This window comes from Artemia franciscana, unplaced genomic scaffold, assembly GCF_032884065.1.
Source record: "Artemia franciscana unplaced genomic scaffold, ASM3288406v1 Scaffold_1590, whole genome shotgun sequence".
Taxonomy (NCBI): Eukaryota; Metazoa; Arthropoda; class Branchiopoda; order Anostraca; family Artemiidae; genus Artemia; species Artemia franciscana.
Window position 1 is genome coordinate 35,603 of NW_027062879.1, and position 20,505 is coordinate 56,107.

A 20,505-nucleotide genomic window follows, 5' to 3' on the forward strand; every position below is an offset into this window, starting at 1 on the left:
GGAGCCAGATTTCCAGCCCTATTTAGGAAAAAAGCCAGAAATTGAATTAAAAAAAAAAAAATTTTCAACTGAAAGTAAGGGGCAACATCAAAACTTTAAACGATCAGAAATTATTACGTATATGAGGGAGGATACTCTTCCTCAACACCTTGCTATTGACGCTAAAGTTTGAATTCTGTCCCAATTGTTTGAGAACGAATCCTGAAACACAAGGTGCGCTTAATTAGAACAATAAGAAGTTTTTTTTTTGTTCTTAGAAACTTTAGCGTAAAGAGTTAGATGTTGAGGAGTAACCTCCCCCTATATACATAGTAAACTCTGTTCGTTTTAAGTTATTATGTTGTTCCTTACTTTCAGTTAAAGAAACTTATTTTTCTTATATTTAATTTATTATATAAAGCTAAGCTTATTAGTAAATAAGTTCTATTTATTTAGTCTTTATTTTTGACTAAATAAAGCAGATCTTTATTATTTACGAAGGTTTTATATGTATTTGTTACGGTCTTAAACTGCTTAAATGATATGAAACTTATTAAGCTGAGGTTATCTAATTGTGAAGGTGTAGTGCATAGTTGCAACGAAGTTAAACGAGGAATAAGTTTTTGGAGACTACTATGAGGGATTTTCTGAACATAGAGTTTACCAACACCAAAAGGGCTTCTTGCAATTTGTGTGTCCTGGTTAGACGCATAAACCGTAGCCAGAATCAAACTATGAAATTACCTTTTTCTGTATTGGATTACCTTGAGGAATACCATGAGAATTAAACATAGAAAAGGGTGTAAAATATAGGAAATATAGAAAAGGATGTGTGCTGGGGAGCTGATGAACTTATTCTTCATCTTCCTCCATGTAAACCAAGCCTGGATGATGGTGTTGCAGAGTCAAACTTCCTCTTTTATTGCCGAAAAATCAATTCTGTAAATATTTCGAAATTTCATTTAACTGAATTGAGATTTAACTGAATTGATATTAATCCTAACCCAATGATGTAGAAGTGGATAAGAAATTTTTATTCAGAGAAGGGAATTTTTTAGAGGAGTTTTACTTTGGGATAATTTTCTGGAGGAGATTCTCCAAAAGGTTGCTTTTTTTATGAAAATATTACACCGAGGAGGGGATTGAGAAAAGGGCCACCCATCTCATATACAAAATTATATACAGTCTTAGTCCCTTTCTAAGAGAATAATTAGTACCTACGGCATGAATCAACCAATTCAAACCTCATTTTGCAGGTTGAATCATAGGTAGCGCAATAGTGCTGCCTAAGTAAAGAGCGATATAGGCCAAATGTTTTGTTCACTTTTTTTTCCAATTTGGTCTTAAGGCAGGACACTTCATACCGAAGCAATTTTTTAAAGAAATTTTGAGATGGCCATTTGTTGTCGCAGAAACTTCAAAAAAGCTCGTTCGATTGGAAATTGAAAGATCTAGTGCCCTTTTTAATAGTCAAAAGTGAATGGAGGGCAACAATCCCTCTCCACAAAGCCCATCAGTTCCCAAAACACATCTAACCAAAGTTTGAGTTAGCCATTTTATTCAGCGTAGTTGTAAGATCTGGAAATTATGTCTTTGAGGATGAAAACCCTCCCACAACTCTTGTCAAAAGGGTTGAGAGCTATGCCCCGAGGACATTTAAGGTTTATGTGGAAAGCGTGGTATTAACAACTCCATAGGGGGTTTATTTGATTGGAAATAAGATGTTCTAGCGCCCTTTTAATGGGTCAAAGCTATCAGGGGGCAGTTGCACCCCAAGTTTTATTTTCCAAAAATGCATCCGATAGAAATTTTGAGATAGCTATTTGTTCAAAAATCGTCCAAAGATCATGTAGTAAGGTCCTAGGGTAGACAGAATCCCACAGAGTCTGGTGGTAAGAGCTGTAAGTTATTCCCCAGGGGGCTAGTTTAAAAAAGTTGTTTCAACTGTAAGTTAGGATCAACATCACAAACTTTCAGTACGCGAGTTCTGAGTTCTTTATTTCACAATAAATTTCATAAGCAAAAAATTACTTCAAGACATCCCCCCCCATAAGAATCCATGGCCCAGGAAAGAACAGGGGTGAACAAAAATATCCAAAATCCAAAAAATCGAGTCGCCCATCTTAATAATCCCCAAAAATGACAAGCTAGGCAGGGGATAGCTCATGATTTCACAACTCAATCAAATATCCAACTGAATCCAGAGACACCAACTCCAACAAAAATGTTAGACTAAATGAAGCCGAACTTACTTAATTGCAAAGGTCTTATGTGTAGTTGTAACAGAGTTGGAATGAGTTTTTTTGGACTACAATGAGGGATTTGGTGAATCTAAAGTAGACTTTACCAACACCAAAAGGGTTTATTGTAATTTTTGTGTCCTGGTTAGACACATAAACCTTATACCAGAATCAAACTATGTAACTACCTTTTTCTGCATTGGCTGATGGATTACCGTGAAGATTACCACGAGGATTGAAACTTGAGAAAGTCTTATAAGATTTTCCTTCACTCATATAAAAGCGTACCATTTAAAAAGTGCCACAATATACGAGGCGTGTTTTTTTAATTAAGGTTTGTTTGAATGCAAGTACACAACGAAAAACTATTTCAAAAAAGTAAATTTATCTTCAGAAAGTTTATACTTTACTTGGTTTTTCAACAGAATTACCAAGTTTTTTGACACACTTATCATACCTCTCGAATAATTTTTAAATAAAGTCTTTATAAGAACTTGCCACCAGCTTCAATAAGCAAGAGTTCACTGCTGTTTTTAAGTCATCGTCATCTTTTTAATGGTTGCCACTGAAGTGGTAACCGGCTGAACTGTAGACGAAACTTGGGTTTCGCATATCATGCCCAAGTTGAGGCAACAGAACATGCAATGGAAAGACACAGACTCCCCTGAAAATTTGTAGGCCAAACATCTTCTCTCCCAGCGTAAAATCATGGCGTCGGTGTTTGGGAATAGACATGGTGTTTTCTTGGTCGACTTCGTGCAATTGAGGAGCCACTATCAGTGAAGCAACATACTGCCTTACCCTCAGAAAGCTCCGTAGAGTGATTAAAAAAAAAACAAACAAAAAAATACATGGCATACTGACAAATGAAATTGCCCATCTTCATGACAATGCAAGATCTCACACTGCTGGTCAGACCCGTAATTTGTTGGAGAGTTTTGGCTGGGACGTTTTAGATCACCCACAATGCAGTCCTTATCTTACGCCGATTGATTACTATACGTTTCTCCACCTCAAGCAATACCTCAGTGGCAAACGTTACAATGATGATGACGACATAAAAACGGAAGTAAATTCCTGATTTTATACCTGGTTTTATCTAAGTTTTTATACAGAGGTTACTTTAAATTAGTTGAGAGGTATGATAAGTGTAACAACAAACTTGGCAATTATGCTGCTAAATAGAGTAAAGTTTGTACTTCTTGAAAATAAGTTTACTTTTTTTTAAATCATAATTGATTGTGTACTTATGATTAAATGAACCTTAATTAAAAAACAAACCTCGTATTACAATTATATGTAATGTCTACAAAATTAATTATTTGTAAATTATAAGTAATTATATTAATTCAATAAAAATAAAATACCCAAAATATTATAGCTATGAAGGCTTTGTACCGAACCAGAAAACATCTACAGACATATAGAAAGGATCTTACTTTCAACAGAAAATTGTATTTATATCCACATACCCGCAGGAAATCCCTACAGGTAGGGATTTCTTCAACCCGATACAATACAAGTGAGTTTGGAGGTGGAACGTTTAAGGGTGTAAACCAGCCTCATTTTACCAATCATACAAATAAAAACCATATCGTACAAATACAAAAAAAATAGGGCAATGTAAAATATTTGATAAGATCACTATGGAATTGAAGGTGTGTGAAAGAAAATAAACCAGTTCTAGAACATGAAACGTCTAGTGACGAAATGATTACATTGAAATAACAGATTTTCATAGTTTGATCTTCTTTCAGATGTGGGCAATTAAATCCGGGCCTTTGGACCTGTGTCCCTCCCCGGATATTATCTCCAGATTCAATACCTACATATCAAACCATTTCTGTTTTTCCTCTTCTTAGATATACTCGAACCCCTGCAGTGTGTTTTTATTTTATGACTGCTAAATAATAAAAAAAACTTTTCGACTGAAAGTAAGGAGCAATATAATTATTTGAAACGAACAGAAGTTATTATATACATGACGGATGTTTCCCTTCCTCAGCACATGACTCTTCACCCTAAAATTTCGTAGCACTTTGAAAACGACTAAATATTTTATAATTAAACGACCTTCGTGCTTGAGGAGTTGTTCTTAAAGAGTTGGGACAAAATTTAAACTTTAGTGTAAAGAGCGAGGTATTGGAGAGGGGCAACACCCCTAATATATGTAATAATTTCTGTTTGTTTTAAGTTTCGATGTTGAAAAAACATTACTTTTCAGTTGAAAAAACTTGTTTGTTTTGAATTTGTTTTCTGATTGTTTTTTAAATAGTACCTGGAAATATGGCTTCATTTCTATGGAAAAATCTCCCTTCACCACGGTAAGATCCTCTAAAAAATTCAAGCCCGGTGAAAATCTACCCTGAAAAATTACCTTTAACATCTACATGCGTAAAATTGAGTCGAGAAAGAGAAAGCAAGATATCTATAAAGAATTTTGTATATAAATTCTCCCCATAGAAAATTCCCCCAGCAGAAAATTGTCCCTGAAAAATGTATGCATACTTCTCAATAACAAATATGAGACGTAAACAATGGACAAGCGTTATGACTTAGACTTTTCCTCTTTGACCGTGTCTTTGTGTGTTTCAGCGGGGGGGGGGTCAAGTAATCCCAAAGGGCATAGTTTTTGGTCCTTCAACAATACTGAACAAAATAGCTGTCTTAAAATTTTGTACAGATGATTTTGGGGAAAAAGTATGGGATGAGGAATAGTTGTCCTCCAATTTTTTTGTGACCTATAAAGTGAACTACGACTTCTAATTTTCGTTTGAAAGTTCTAGGATGCTAGGTCGATATAATTACCCCTTGGGAAAAACCTCTCCAGCAGGATTCTGATGGTGGTATTTTATGGTGTTACTGATGGTCTGAACGCTGATGGTGTTAATCTGATGGCGGCATTTTCATTTAGATTCTTTGAATTTTAGTAGATGTTTTCCCCATTTTTAATAATCAGGAAAATTTTATCAGGCTCGTAGCCTCTGATGGTAAACACTAAACTTAGTGAAACATTTCCCACTTATCAACCATAAATATAAGCAATTCGCAATTTCTGTAACTTACCACGCTTGCCCCAGGAGCTTTAGTGGTTATGTCACCCATAGAGGTAGTCTTCAATCAAATATCTTTGGAGAAAGGACAGCTATGAGGGAAATGGGAGGCGGACTAGTATCCATCCAACTACTGTTTAACATCATTCTTAACAAGCTATGAAATCTAAAAATTTATGGCCTTGGACGATTCTTGAGAAACTGGAGATACATAAATAGGATAAACTGGATCAATATAGCATCTTTTGATTTAGTTTTACCTTAACACTCTTCCAGTTTTTACTTTCATACTCTTAAGCTTGCCAAACGTATCCAGAATAAAACATATCCCCTTTTCCAAATGATAAATCCTGCATTTAAAAAGTGACAAGCTGCATGATTTAAAATCCTTGCCTCGATGGGCTGTGGAAGCACTGCATCCCCAGGGGCATAGGTGTTAGACTTTTCAAGTGTTCTGAATAAAATCTCTATTTCAATTTTTTTCAGTAGTGGGGGAAAGGAGCATCTAAAAAGGGCAAGGGGCCTGGATACCCTCCGATTGCTATTTATATCCCCTGGAATTCTTGAACTTAATACTCTTTGCCGTTCCTAAGTTTTAGAGTTTTGGATAAAATGACAACCTCAATATTTGGAGAAAAAAGGGGCTTGAGAGGAGCTGGATGTCCTCCGAACATTGTTACTCTTAATGAGAGTAGGTCTACTAGAACTTTTAATTTTCAATCGAATGAGCACCTTTCAAAGTTTATACCCCCAACCCTTCCGTATGAAGAGCCTCTGGTAAAAACAAGAAATAAAAGGTGAATCCGAATGACCAATGCTAGTGTATTTACTCTAATTTGTATTGCTAAGATAAGGCAAGATGTGATTTATTTAAAAAAAATTGCTATTATCGACCCAGAAAGAGCATATCCTTACTTTAGCCGTCATATAAACTCTAAAGCTTATACAACCACTCTATAAAACATCTTTCTTTCTTCTTATACTATCTTTCTATAAGACACCTTATACCTTAAGAGTAGGCAATTTGGGTGACTTATAGCTGTTCCTCTGGTGCCTGTACTGGGTTTTGTCAAGCACCACCGGCCTATTTGTTTGACCTTTGAACTATTTTGAACGAAATGGTTATCTTGAAATCTTGATGGGATGCATTTTGGTAAAAAGGGGCAGGAAAGGGGGAGGGAGGAGCACTTTAGTATCAATCACCATAGCAAAAGAGGCAAAAACAAATTTAACAGAACTATTATACATTTAACAAATTGAACATATCTCCTAACAAAATTCTCCTAATAATATTCTTTGATTCTTAGAAATTGAAAAAATGAAGTTGAATTTAGATTTTTATTGCTGGGATTGGAATGTGTATGTATGAAAGGATCACGCTTAAAATAGTCTGAAAGTTATTTGAATGGTAGGTTTATTAATGTTTTGATTGATGTCGCTTCTGTCCAAATTGCTGTAGCTTGTGCGGTCCCACAAGGCTTGGTCCTCTACTGTAATTAGTATATGTTGATACGATGATGTTTTGTCTGCCAGGTTCTTGTCTAATCTAGTTTGCTGATGACACTGCATTAATATTTTCTAGTCGGTGTTTACATAGTTTGAATCTGAAGGCTAGTCGCATTTTAAAAAGTTTTCATATTTTTACTAGTTTAAGCTTACTCTCTGTTAATATTGCGAAAATTAGTTTTATTTTATATTCAAGAGTAGCTGAGCCCTAGGATATCAATGGAAACATTCTGTATATGAAGGAGCCAATGTTTTTAAGAGTGGCCGTTAATGGTAAATTCTTTGTTTAATTTATATGTTTTGGATGAAAATAAAAATGTCTATGTCTATGTCTAATGTTGTTGAAACAATAGTCACACAAGAAGTTCGAGCAATTCGATATTTGATCAATGTCTTACCATGACAAATTTTATTACTTTATATAATGCTTTAGTCCACCCATAAATCTTATATGGATGTGTGTTTTGTTCGGACAGAAATTTTTATCGGACGATTTTGAGAAAAAAAGACGAGGGAGACGGCCTAGTCGCCCTTCAATCTTTTTGGTCGCTTGAAAGGGTGCTAGAACTTTTGATTTCTGTTAGAATGAGTCCTCTTTCAGTATTCTAGGACCACAAGGTTTATACGATTACCCCCGGGAAAAAATGACAACAACAAATAATTAACACGCATCCGTGAACTTTCTTCTAGAAAAAAAATTCAAAATTATACTTTGCTACAGAGAGGAATTTGAAACCTCTATAACAGGTTTCTCTGATACGCTCAATCTGATTCTGTCATTTTCATTTAGATTGTGTGATTTTTATGTGTTGTTTGCCCCTTTTTCGAAAATCAGATAAATTTTCTGAGTCTTGTAGCCTTTGATGGGCATAACAAAACTTAATGAAACTTACATATTTGATATCAGCAACATAAGCCGATTCTTTTGATAATCGATTCCGATTTTAGAGTTTCAGCTAATATTAAGCCAGGTCGTTCAATGCGTTACCATGAACTGTTTGAACATCGTTCATCCCATTTAACACCGTCAAACTAACCATAAGGCTCTCATCATCAAATGAATACAACCTAACAGTATCTAAGGAAAGGCATTTGGACCTTTTTGAAAATCGGTCATAACATAGATGCCAATTCTCTAAAAGTATTGAAGCAACATTTTTAGATGGATGTTTAATGGCTTGATTTTAAGTTCCTGATCGTATCAACCTGCTTTCTGTAGACTCATCTTAGCAATGCCAACAGAAAGTGCTGTTAATTTTATCAATATTAGTATTTTTCTTTTTGTCATTGCAGAATCCAAAAGTCTAAAAACATCAACATATTAATTAGAAAAGATTAAACTCTTTCTTTAATAAAACCCACTTTCAACCCTTGTAGACTCGACTATCATGACAGAAACTTTGTTTTATTTTAAAAAACATATATTTTTTCTACTGAAAGTAAAGAGCATCATTAAAACTTAAAAGGTACAGGAATTAAAATAATTAAATTTATTTAATTAAAATTAAAGGTACTTTAAAATTAAAGGAATTAAAATTAAAGGTACTGGTTCTTCTTAACCAGGTTGTATGGATAAACAAAAGTTTCTCGTTTCTTTATTATCTGAATCGGTGTCCAAAAGACTTTATAATCACTTTAAAAGAACGTCGCCTAACTGGAACATTCACTTAATCAGCAGACATTCCCCCCGACCTGAGTATAAATCTTAGTGATAATAATGGTTTTAAAGATTTACTTCTCCTAGGAAAGACTGAAACATTATTAATAATTATTTAAAATTTTTCAGTCCAAACGATATGCAAAGAAACTTTTTAAAACGGTGGAAAAACATTAAAAGAAAAAGAAAATAGACTTCACAGGGATGTTAACACAACTAGGCATACACATACGGACTTACAATGAAAAAGCAACAACAAAAAACAAAGAAATGAACAAAAATATTTCACGAATCAATGAATCAAAAGGATAGGCACAGAATATTGGCAAAAAAATATAAAACGAATAAAATGGACTTTACAACACAAAATGGACTTGTCAACACCTCAATGGTTTAAATGGCAAAAGGCCAAAAATAAGTAAGACACTACAAGTCCTCACTAGTTTTGGAGGACAGAGAATCCCAACAACCGGTTTTTGCAGCCTCACCTGTTCATACACCAATGGATACAATTAAAAACAGCCCATCTTTGTAGTGAAAGATGCCCCCATACCAATTCTAGGCTTTGAAACTAGCAGAAAACTGAAATTAATCAAGCTGACAGTGACAGATGAAAACAAAATCCCAAAGTCGACCCCTTTCATGCAGGAATTGTAAGACCTTTTTCAAGGTATTGGACAACTTGAAGGAGTGTCGCATTACTCCTAAAGAAGGAGCAGAACTAAAGGCCATACGAGCCAGACGCATCCCAATAGCCCTTCAGGACGGATTCAAGAAAGAATTAGATATAATGGAAAAACTGAGTATCATCAAAAAAGTCTCTTACCCCATAGACTGGGTGAATGCAGCAGTTGTGGTCAAAAAGCGTGACAAAGCCTCCGGTATGCACCTACATGATTTAAATATGGCTGTCAAAAGACCCCACCACCCAATACCCACATATTACGACACGATATTGAAACATTCTGGTGTTAATTCTTCAAAAAATTGGATGCCCGCCATGGATACTGTTTTCACACCCTTGATGAGGATTCATCTCAATTAACAATGTTCAACATACCATATTGTCAATACAAGTTCAAACGTATGCCGTTTGGTCTAATCTCAGCACAGGACGAATTCCAGAGATGCATGGAAGAGACATTTGAAGTTTTGAAAGGGTTCTCTGTCATAGTTGATGAAATCATCTTATCAGGAAAACCCATAGTAGAGCATGACGCCAGTGTTCGCAGATAGCTAATCCGGGGGGCACGCGAATAAGCTGTCAAATTCAACCAAGAGAAATGTGTGTTTGGACGCAAAAGCATACCGTACTTTGGACACATAATATCGGAAAATGGCATCCACCTAGATCCAGGAAAGGTCAGTGTACTAAAAGAAATGAGGCCCCCATTCACCGAAGAGTAACTCCAAACTGTACTATGAATGATGAACTATCTTGCACGGTATATCCCCAACCTCACAGCGGCTTAAGTGGGAGCACCAACATGACACAGCCTTTACAAACATCAAAGAAGCCATCTGCAGTTCCCTTGCATCGTTTGATCCAACAGCAGGGAACATTCAGGTATAAGTTTATGCTTCGAAGTTTTGGCCATGGAGCCACTCTCATTCAATAGGAGAAAAAAGTTTCTTTCACGTCATGTGCACTGAACGCCACCAAACAGAACTATTTGCAAATAGAAAAAGAACTTTATGCCATTCTGTTTGGATGTATGCACTATCATGAATACCTCTAAGGCCGAAAATTCAGGGTGGTACCTGACCACAAGCCTCTCGAAGTAGTCCTGAATTAGCCAATGTCAAAGTCTTTACCAAGAATTCAACAAATGCTACTGAGAACCCAACCATACGACTTCACAGTATTATTCTGCCCAGGCAAAGATATCCTCGTTGCCGATGCTCTGTCGCGCCCATATCTTCTTGAAGAGGATACAGCAATGCAAAATGAAATTGAATCATGCATACACTCAGTGATGTTACTACTACCAATCAGCAACGGCAGACTCGAAAGTCTCAAACAAGAGACAATAGCAGACGCTCAAATGATTGTACTCGCTAAGACCATTCAAAGGGGTTGGCTGGAAGCCAGAAGAAACCTCTCACCAAACATCAGCTCATTCTGGAATGTCAGACATGATCTAACAATCATAGACAAAATAATACTAAAAGGAGATCTCCTAGTTATACCCGAGAATTCCCGCAAGGAAATCCTCAACTGCATACATGACATTTGAGCATCAAAAAGACTAAGCAGTGAGCTCGCTCAGTCGTTTTTTGGCCAAGAATTACAAAAGACATTGAAGAGCATATCAGACACTGCTATGGATACACCTGATATATTTCAAATTAAGCCAGGAAATACCCCTAAGTTTCAAATTTTTCAGAGAAACGTTCATCCCAATTGAAAATTCCCCCAACTTCCGAAAATAATTCTTTACATTTCACAGTGAGAAAACTGCAAAAATAAAGTCCTTTTCCCGAAGGCTTTGTGGGTTATTGCCATCCCTAAAGATAAAGCTATAGAAATTTTTCAAACCCACTTAATCAAATAGGTATCTAAAGATTTTTATGGGGTGTTTTAGGGGGGATTGATGTGGGATGGGGTCTTATCAACTCCAGTCGTTTGATCGCTTAAAAATGGCTCAAATTGTTGGTTTTGTTAGAATGAGTCATCTCGTGGTATTTTAGGACTACTGGTTCAGTACAATCCCCCCTGAAAAAACAACAACAAAATAATAATAAGCACTCATCCGTGATCTTTCTTTTGGCTGAAAATATAAATTCCACATTTTTGTGGACCTTGAAACCTCTACAATACGATTTTTAGATTTGCTGAATCAAATGGCGCGATTTTCAAAAAAAAGACTAGACTTTTGGTGGATGTTTCTCCTTCTTTGAAAATCGGATGTCTTTAGAAAATAAACAAAAATGTTCAAAGAGAAAATTAATTAATTAATGAACTTATAAAACTATAAAAGAATAGCAAAATAAAGAAGCAGAGTACAATAGGATCCGGCAAGACCACAGAAATTGTTATTGTAAAATATGAATTAGCACTTTATCTAAGAATGAGTTGTTATATGATTATTAAGATTTAAATCAGAAGAATATTCTATCTTGGATATATCTCACTTATACGGTTTATCTTGTCACCAGTGTGCACTCTTTGGTGCCGAATCAAATGGCTTGACACAGAAAATTTTTTTTCACATATATCACACTTAAACGGTTTCTCATCAGTATTTTGTCTTTGGTGCTTAATCAAATTGCTTGACTGAGAAAATTTTTTCTCACATATATCGCACTTAAACGGTTTCTCACCAGTATGCATTCTTTGGTGCGTAATCAAATTGTTTGACACAGAAAAAGTTTTCCCACATACATCACACTTAAACAGTTTCTCGCCAGTATGTAGTCTTTTGTGGTTAATCATACTGCTTGACAGAGAAAAAGTTTTTTCACATGTATTACATTTAAACGGTTTCCCACCAGTATGTAGTCTTTTGTGGTTAATCAAACTGCTTGACACAGAAAAAGTTTTCCCACATAAATCACACTTAAACGGTTTCTCACCAGTATGTAGCCTTTTGTGGTAAATCAAACTGCTTGACTGAGAAAAAGTTTTCTCACATATATCACACTTAAACGGTTTCTCATCAGTATGTAGTCTTTTGTGGTTAATCAAACTGCTTGACACAGAAAAAGTTTTCTCACATATATCGCACTTAAACGGTTTCTCACCAGTATGCACTCTTTGGTGCGTAATCAAATTGTTTGACTGAGAAAAGCTCTTGTTACACACGTCACAAATGTATTGCTTTATCTTTAAATGAACTTTTTTCAGTCTTTTTACTGTTTTGTGTTTCTTACCATGCAAGGGACTATTCAAATATATCTTATGATTGTCTAAGCTTTTTGCTTCAGAATCCAATTCGAATGAATTAAAACAAGCATTTGTAGAATGATTCTGTGTAACAGCTAGTGATGAACTTCCCTGTAGTTTTAACTCAGAGGCGCTTGGGGAAAAATTGCCATGAAAATTACCATGATGTGAGTCAAGTAAATGTTGACTCACATCACCAATACATTCACACAAACAAATAGGACATCTTCTTGTCTGTCCCATTTGGTGTTTCATAATATGAACAACAAAATTTCTGTATTCCCTAAATATTGTAGGGCAGATGTCACATTCTATTGGGGAAAGTTCTTCACAGCCGGTGTTGATGTGAAGATTTAGCATAAAAAACGATTTTTCTACATTTCCACAGGAGCCACAACGCCAAATACCAGCTGTTAATTCATCAATATCCTTCTGTGTCAGCTTCTTCACATTCAAGATTGGTTTTGGGCCAAAGAGTTTTGGTTGATCCCCACCATCAGAACTGCACACAGTAAAATGAGTTATCTCTATAGTAAAAAAAAACTATTAAAAGTAAATAAGGTAAAAACGATTCAATAATTGGACATCATAGCAATTAAAAATGAAAGTTGAAGATTTTATAACTGTTACCAGTTTGGGATCTACACTGCCTATCACTTTCGAATGAAACAAAAATGAAAGAACAAAACTTGAAATTAGTTTCACTTAATAGATGTATCAGAATTGGAATAATAACATACAAAATCGTTTTCAGATTTCAAACTTGAAAATCATACAGGATAAAAAAAAATTGAAAAAAGCTTGTATCATAGTCTCACTTTGAAAACTAATTTAACAGTAACATTCCATAAGTTATGAAGGTCATTGTACCAATAAATTCGTAAACATCAGAAAATAATTATGTAGTTCTAAAAATTATGATCTACAGGGATAACTGCCCCCCTTTCCCCCTTTCACCGTAATTTCTGAACAAACTTGGGCTTAAACTAAATTGATTTTCAGCTTTCGTTTTTAGCCTACAAACATTTTTCATAGACTGAAATGTTTTTTTTTTACGTTAATGACTTTCACTAATTTGGAAATTCCTTTAAGGAACGATTTTTTAAGCATTGCTATCAGCATGATGATGGATGTCTATAAGACCATAAAAGAGACACAATTGTTCACAAGCAAATTCTAAGCACTATCTAATAGCACACAAAAAATGGCTTTTAGAAAATATGCATATTGTTTTTAGCTATTGACAAGTCCTTTGGTCAGTTTGCTACAAATATTTTTCTAGAAATGTAAACTTTTGATAAAGAACTTATTTAAAATCACACTTACAGCAGGAACCTAACATGGTTTTACTTGATTTTTATACGATCATAGGCAGACCTTTTGAAATATACCAAATGCCTTCATTTATTTTGATTCAATATAAGCTGTCTTTATCTTACAGCACTGCCCACTCTTGAAAATTTCACTTACTTTGAAAACTTTTACTTTACCCATCTCTTTCGATTCAATATAAGCTGTCTTTATCTTGCGGCACTTCCCACTCTTGAAAATTTCACTTATTTTCAGAACTTTCAATTTACTCATCTGTGGAGAAATGAAATTGTGTTGCGCGAGCAACACTTTGGTTTTGTCATTTATTTTTTCTAGCACCCCGATTTCAGCTTATTCCTAGAAAGTGGTAAGGGTCTAACCTCTGCGGTTTTGAAGGAAAGTGTTGACCTTAGGCCGGATTGATAAATACGACTTTGCATTTTGGAAAGCTTCGTAGAACTCTTGCCTAGGGCCAAAAAGGATGGTTTTTGCTTGTCCTTGAGGCAGAGCCTATAGTATGAAGTGACTTGGAGTCTTATAGCCTGTGTCAGAGAGAACTATCTTTAGTTATGCTGTCAAGCTTTTGTTTCATCAAACCATGTTTCTGCTTTTGGGTGGAAAGCTCCATTGTAGCAGGCAGGTACCACTTTCAAATTGAAGATGGACTAAAATCTATAAGTGTTAAATATATGCGGCAGTTACTCAACCCCATAGCAAATATATCCTCTTTGAGTGATAAATAGAAAAATTTACAGAAACAAAAGTGAGGGACCAAAAGTGCTGCCATCTACTGTTTCTACCCATTTCTGTTCGTGATTTCAGCTGAGTTTATCATTTGGTTTTTAGCACTTGGGATTGTGGTAGAGAAATGGAATCAAATATGCCTCTTAAACTCTAAAAGTTCTCTCATTGCTAAAGAAATTACAGTTTATCCTTTGCACCTTTGTAAGTGATGACGTTAGAAAGTTGGCCTACGGCAAGAAAGTCAACTTTTGAACTAAGACAGATAGATTTTCTTTTTTGACGGTAGTCGATACTTCTTGATGAGCTGATCAAAGTATATTTCATCCATTTTTTGGTAGAAAAATTCCTTCATGAGATGTACCAGTTTGAAAGTTGAAAGGGGTTGACAACTTCAGTAGTAAGGTACACACTGAAACGAAAAAAGTGCCAACTGTGAGACATATAGAGGAGTTTTAAGCAACAGTCGACTGTTAGCTCAAAATCATCTTCGGCAGTGAGGGGTTTGGAGCATTTGCTAGTTGGTGTACCTATTGTTTCCGGTGTATTCGATAGTAAGATCAATTCGGTTCCAATGGTAAGACATACAGGGGACTTGTAAGTAATAATCGGCTGTTAGGCTGCAATCATCTTCAGCGATGAGGGGTTTGGAACTTTTACTAGTTGCAATGAGGGGTTTTTAACTTTTGCAAGTTGTTATACCTAGTATTTATTTTAAGATCCTTACAAATTAACAACTTCAGCATTTAATCGAAGCGAGAAAACAAAACCAAAGTGTTGCTCTCGCAATACTTTACTCGGCGAAGTCGAATAAAGGTTGCCGTAACACCTCGCGTTGCCCATGCAACTTAGATCTAGATCAATTAACAAACGTATTAGTTCGAATGAGCAAAATTCGCTTAACGAAACTACAAGCTCAAATTTAAGTGCATCAAAGTGGATTTCACTGGAGTTTGAGTTTCTCTTTGAGTGTCCCGGTCGTCATTTATATTCCCTGTGTCCCGGTCGTCATTTGTGTCCCGGTCTGTAGTTTCATCAGTTGACGAACATGACGTCAGTCGACACACAAACATGACGTCACTCGACAGACATAACATACAGACAACTTATCTTCTATATATATAAAAATAAGTTGTCTGTGTGTGTGTGTGTGTGTCGAGTGACGTTATGTTTGTGTGTCGACTGACGTCATGTTTGTCGACTGACGAAATTACAGACCGGGACATCGGGACACAAATGACGACCGGGACACCGGGACATCTATATATATAAAAATAAGTTGTCTGTGTGTCGAGTGACGTCACTGTCCGCATATGACGTCTGAATTATTTCATCACATACCAATTCAAAAACAAACGTATTCAAGCCGAGCCGAAGTAGCTCAGTTATATAACTACCTGTGTTGGCGCAGTGGGTTTGACCTTAGCGTGGTAATACGGGACCCAGAGATCGAACCATGTTGCAGGAATGCACTACAGGGCCGACGCAGGGACCTTAGTAGTCAAGAAGCTCCGTTAATCCGATACAAATACAAATACAGTAGCTCAGTTGGTAAAGCGTTATGTTCCAGGTTCTAGGTCCGAGAGGTTCCAGGTTCGAACCTTGGCTTTAGCATTAATACAAAAGAAGAAAAAAAAACTAAAAAAGATAAAAACTACAAAAAAAAACTAAAAAGAAAATACTAAAAAAACTAAAAAAGCCAAAAAACTAAAAAAAGGGAAAAAAACTAAAAATTAAAAACTAAAAAAAACTATAAAAAGGTAAAAACTACAAGAAAACTAAAAAGAAAAAAAAACTAAAAACTGAAAAAGAAAATAAACTAAATGAATGAAAAAAACTGACAAATAAAGGAGAAAAAGAAAACTAAAAAAATAAAAATAAAAAAAAACTTAAAAAGGTAAATGTATTCAATCCGAAGTAGCTGAGTTGGTAAAGCGTTATGTTTCAGGTTCTAGGTCGAGAGGTTCCAGGTTCGAACCTTGGCTTTAGCATTAATACAAAAGAAGAAAAAAAAACTAAAAAATAAAAAAAAAACTAAAAAACAGGTAAAAACTACTACAAAAACTGAAAAAGCTAAAAAACTAAAAAAAAAACTAAAAAAAGGTAAGAAACTAAAAAAGAAAAAAAAAATAAACAAAGGTTAAAACAGCAAAAAACTAAAAGAAAAAAAAACAACTAAAAACTAATAAAAAAAACTACAAACTGAAAAAGAAAAAAAAAACTAAAAAAAGGAAAAAAACTGAAAAATAAAGGAGAAAAAGAAAACTAAAAAAGGTAAAAACTACAAAAAAACACTAAAAGGAAAAAAGGAAAAAAATAAAAAGCTAAAAAATAGGTAAAAACCAAAAAAATTATTTCATCATATACCAATTCAAAAACGAATGTATATACAGACCAGGACACAGGGAATATAAATGACGACCGGGACGCTCAAAGAGAAATTACAGACTGGGACACCAGGACACAAATGACGACTGGGACGTGTGTGTCGACTGACGTCATGTTTGTGTGTCGACTGACGTCATGTTTGTCGACTATAAATGACGACTGGGACACAGGGACACAACTAAAACGGGGACACCGGGGGGCACAAGGGGATATATAAATGACGATGGGGACACAGGGAATGTTTGATTAGCAATCACCATCAACAAAGCTCAATGGCAATCATTAGAATAATAAGGTATAGATCTGAATACGGATTGTTTTTCTCATGAATAATATGTTGCATGTTCAAGAGTCGGGAAACCTGACAATCTATTTATATGTACAGACAATGGGACAGCGAAGAATGTTATATATTCGCAAGTTTTACGTAGTTAAAAACATATATATATATATATATATATATATATATATATATATATATATATATATATATATATATATATATAATATATATATATATATATATATATATATATATATATATATATATATATATATATATATATATATATATATATATATATATATATATATATATATATATATATATATATATATATATATATATATATATATATATAAACAAAGCAAGAGGTTGATTTTATAAGAAAAAATAAAAATAAAAATAAATAAAAATAACATACCAAACCAAAAGCTTGCTACTTCTGTGATGGTGAATATTCACCCTCCAACAAGTGTGCAGCAAAAGGAAAGATTTGTAGCAACTATGACAAATTGAACCACTTTGCAAAAGTAGCAAAAGGAAAGTGACACAATAAACCAGCAACAGCATCCTTATGACGCACTAAAAATAAACGATGATGAGTTTTTTAATATGTTGTAAACATGGAAATGAGTGACAATCAACCAAAATTAAGGCATATGATCAATGGGCAAATCAGCATTATTTTTAAAATTGAAACTGGTGCCCAAACAAATATTATACCAGAGAACCTTTTAAACTCAATCAAACCAAAACAAAAAATCAGCAAGACACTACAAATCCTCACCAATTTTTGGGGGGCAGAGAATCCAAACAACAGGTGTTTGCAGCCTCACCTGTGCATACACCAATGTATGCAATGAAACACAACCCTTCTTTGTAGTGAAAGATACCCCCATACCAATTATAGGCTTTGAAACTAGCAGAAAACTGAAATTAATCAAGCTGATACTGACAGTTGAAAACACAATCCCAAAGTCAACCCCTTTCATAGAGGAATTCCAAGACATTTTCCAAGGTATTGAACAACTCGAAGGAGTGTCACATTCCTCTCAAAGAAGGGGCTGACCCAAGGGCCATACCAGCCAGGCGCATCCCAATAGCCCTCCAGGACACATTCAAGGAGGAACTAGATAGAATGAAAAAACTGAGTGTCATCAAAAAAAGTCTCTTACCCCATAGACTGGGTGAATGCAGCAGTTGTGGTAAAAAAAAAAAGCCTGACCAAAGCCTTGGAATATGCACCCACATGACTTATACAAGACTATCAAAAGACCCCACGACCCAATACCAACATTTGACAAAGCAATATTGAAACATTCTGCTCCTAAGTTCTTTGCAAAATTGGATGTCCACCATGGATACTGGTCTCACATCCTTGATGAGGATTCATCTCAATTAACAATGTTCAACATACCATATGGTCAATACATCTTCAGACCGCATGCTGTTTGGTCTAATCTCAGCACAGGACGAATTCCAGAGATGCATGGAGGAGACATTTGAGGGTATCAAAAGGTTCTCTGTCATAATTGATGACATCATTTTATCAGGAAAAACCATGGAAGAGCATGACCCTAATGTCCGCAGCGCGCTAATCCGGCCACGTGAAAAAGCTGTCAAGTTCAACCCAGAGAAAAGTGTGTTTGGATGCAAAAGCATACCAAACGTTGGACACATAATATCAGAAAATTGCATCCACCCAGATCCCAAAAAGGTCAGTGCACTAAGAGAAATAAGGCCCCCATCTACCAAAGAAGAACTACAAACTATACTAGGAATGATGAACTACCTTGCACAGTATATTCCTAACCTGTCATCACTAAACCAGCCACTACGTGATCTTGCAAAACAACCAAGAGTTTAAGTGGGAGCATCAATATGACACAGCCTTTACCAACATCAAAGAATCCATCTGCAGTCCCTTACATAGTTTGATCCAGCAGCAGGGAACATTGAGCTACAAGTTCATACTTTGCCGTTTGGCCTAGGAGCCACTCTCATTAATAATGAGAAACCAGTTTTTTCCACATCATGTGCACTGAACGCCTCCAAACTAAACTATTTGCAAATAGAAAAAGAACTTTATGCCATTCTTTTTGGATGCATGCACTATCATGAATACTATGACCAGAAATTCAGGTTGGTATCTAATCACAAACATCTCAAAGTAGTCCTGAATCAACCTATGTCAAAGTTTTCACCAAGACTTCAATGAATGTTACTGAGAACCCAACCATACAACTTCACAGTAACATTCCACCCAGACAAAAAATCCCTGTTGCCAATGCCCTGTCTTGCCTGAATCTTCCTGAAGAGAATACAACAATACAAAAGGAAATTGAATCATACATACAGTCAGTGATGTTGCTACAATCAATCAGCAACAGCAGACTCAAAAAGCTCAAACAACAGACAACAGTAGATGCTCAAATGATTGTGCTTGCTAAGACAATTCAAAGGGGTTGGCTGGAAACCAAGAAACCTCTCACCAACCCTCAATATCATACTAAAAGGAGATTCCCTAGTCATATGCCAAAACTCCCGCAAAGCAAATCCTCAGCTGTATACAAGCATCACACTAGAGCATAAAAAAAACTAAGCAGCAAGCTTGATCACTGAAGTGTCTATAAATATTAGTTCAGCCAAATAAAAGTAGAGTGAAGGGTCTATAAATAATAGTTCAGTCAGAGGAACAAGCCTAACACTTTCTCTGGAAAGCATTGTTGTAAATTGTGTTGCATTAAAATGTGATAAATCAGCTGTGAGATATGGGCTCTTCAGTAGGAATACTTTTTTCTTATTGCTTTCTAATTTTTCTTAATGTTTATGTCTGCAAACAAGAAATAGTAAAAGAAAAACTTTCAAATTGAAGACTTGTCTCCTCAAACTGAAAAAATATAGCTTATAATTTAGACACTTTCGTAGCAAAATAGCCCTTTCATTACTTAGCTTTTATACAGTTGCATATCCTTCCTTTTTTGTTATTTTTACTGTGGAGAACTTTAGAAGCAAGAGGAGAAAGAGAAAATTATTTACTAAAGAAAAAACAGATTTCTTTTTAGTTTGTTACCAAAATTTTTATTGGATAACTTACCATTTTTGACAACAGCAGTAGCAGGAATGGTGACAGGCTCAGCCATGTTTGGAATAAGAGGCACATCCATAATATTATATCTGATATATGTTAATGTCAGCTATAAAACATATAATACTATCAATAACATTTGGAAATGGCACTCAAGTTTTAAATTCTTTCCACAAAATGGACATTGTTATGTATTCACTGTGACAGATTTTCAAGCTGGTATTTTTTTCCAGTTTTTCACAGCTTTCTGAAAATATTTTTTTTCTGTTATTTTTATTGACTAATTTTAAGTGCCTAGTATTTTGGTATAGCAATACAAAAATGATAAAATGGTAGAATACAGACTTTTATTAGCTTAAAAAGCAGCACTTTC

At 35.1% G+C, this 20,505-nt stretch overlaps 1 protein-coding gene across 1 annotated transcript; it reads right to left on the bottom strand.

Annotated features, from left to right (window-relative positions):
* Positions 1 to 11,550: 11,550 nt before the first annotated feature.
* Positions 11,551 to 18,437, bottom strand: LOC136042611 (zinc finger protein 271-like). The gene is made up of 2 exons (XM_065727579.1): positions 18,410 to 18,437; positions 11,551 to 12,848 (listed from the first exon to the last, which is right to left on the bottom strand). Exons 1-2 carry the CDS (start codon positions 18,435 to 18,437, stop codon positions 11,551 to 11,553), a joined length of 1,326 nt encoding a protein of 441 aa, XP_065583651.1.
* Positions 18,438 to 20,505: the final 2,068 nt, after the last annotated feature.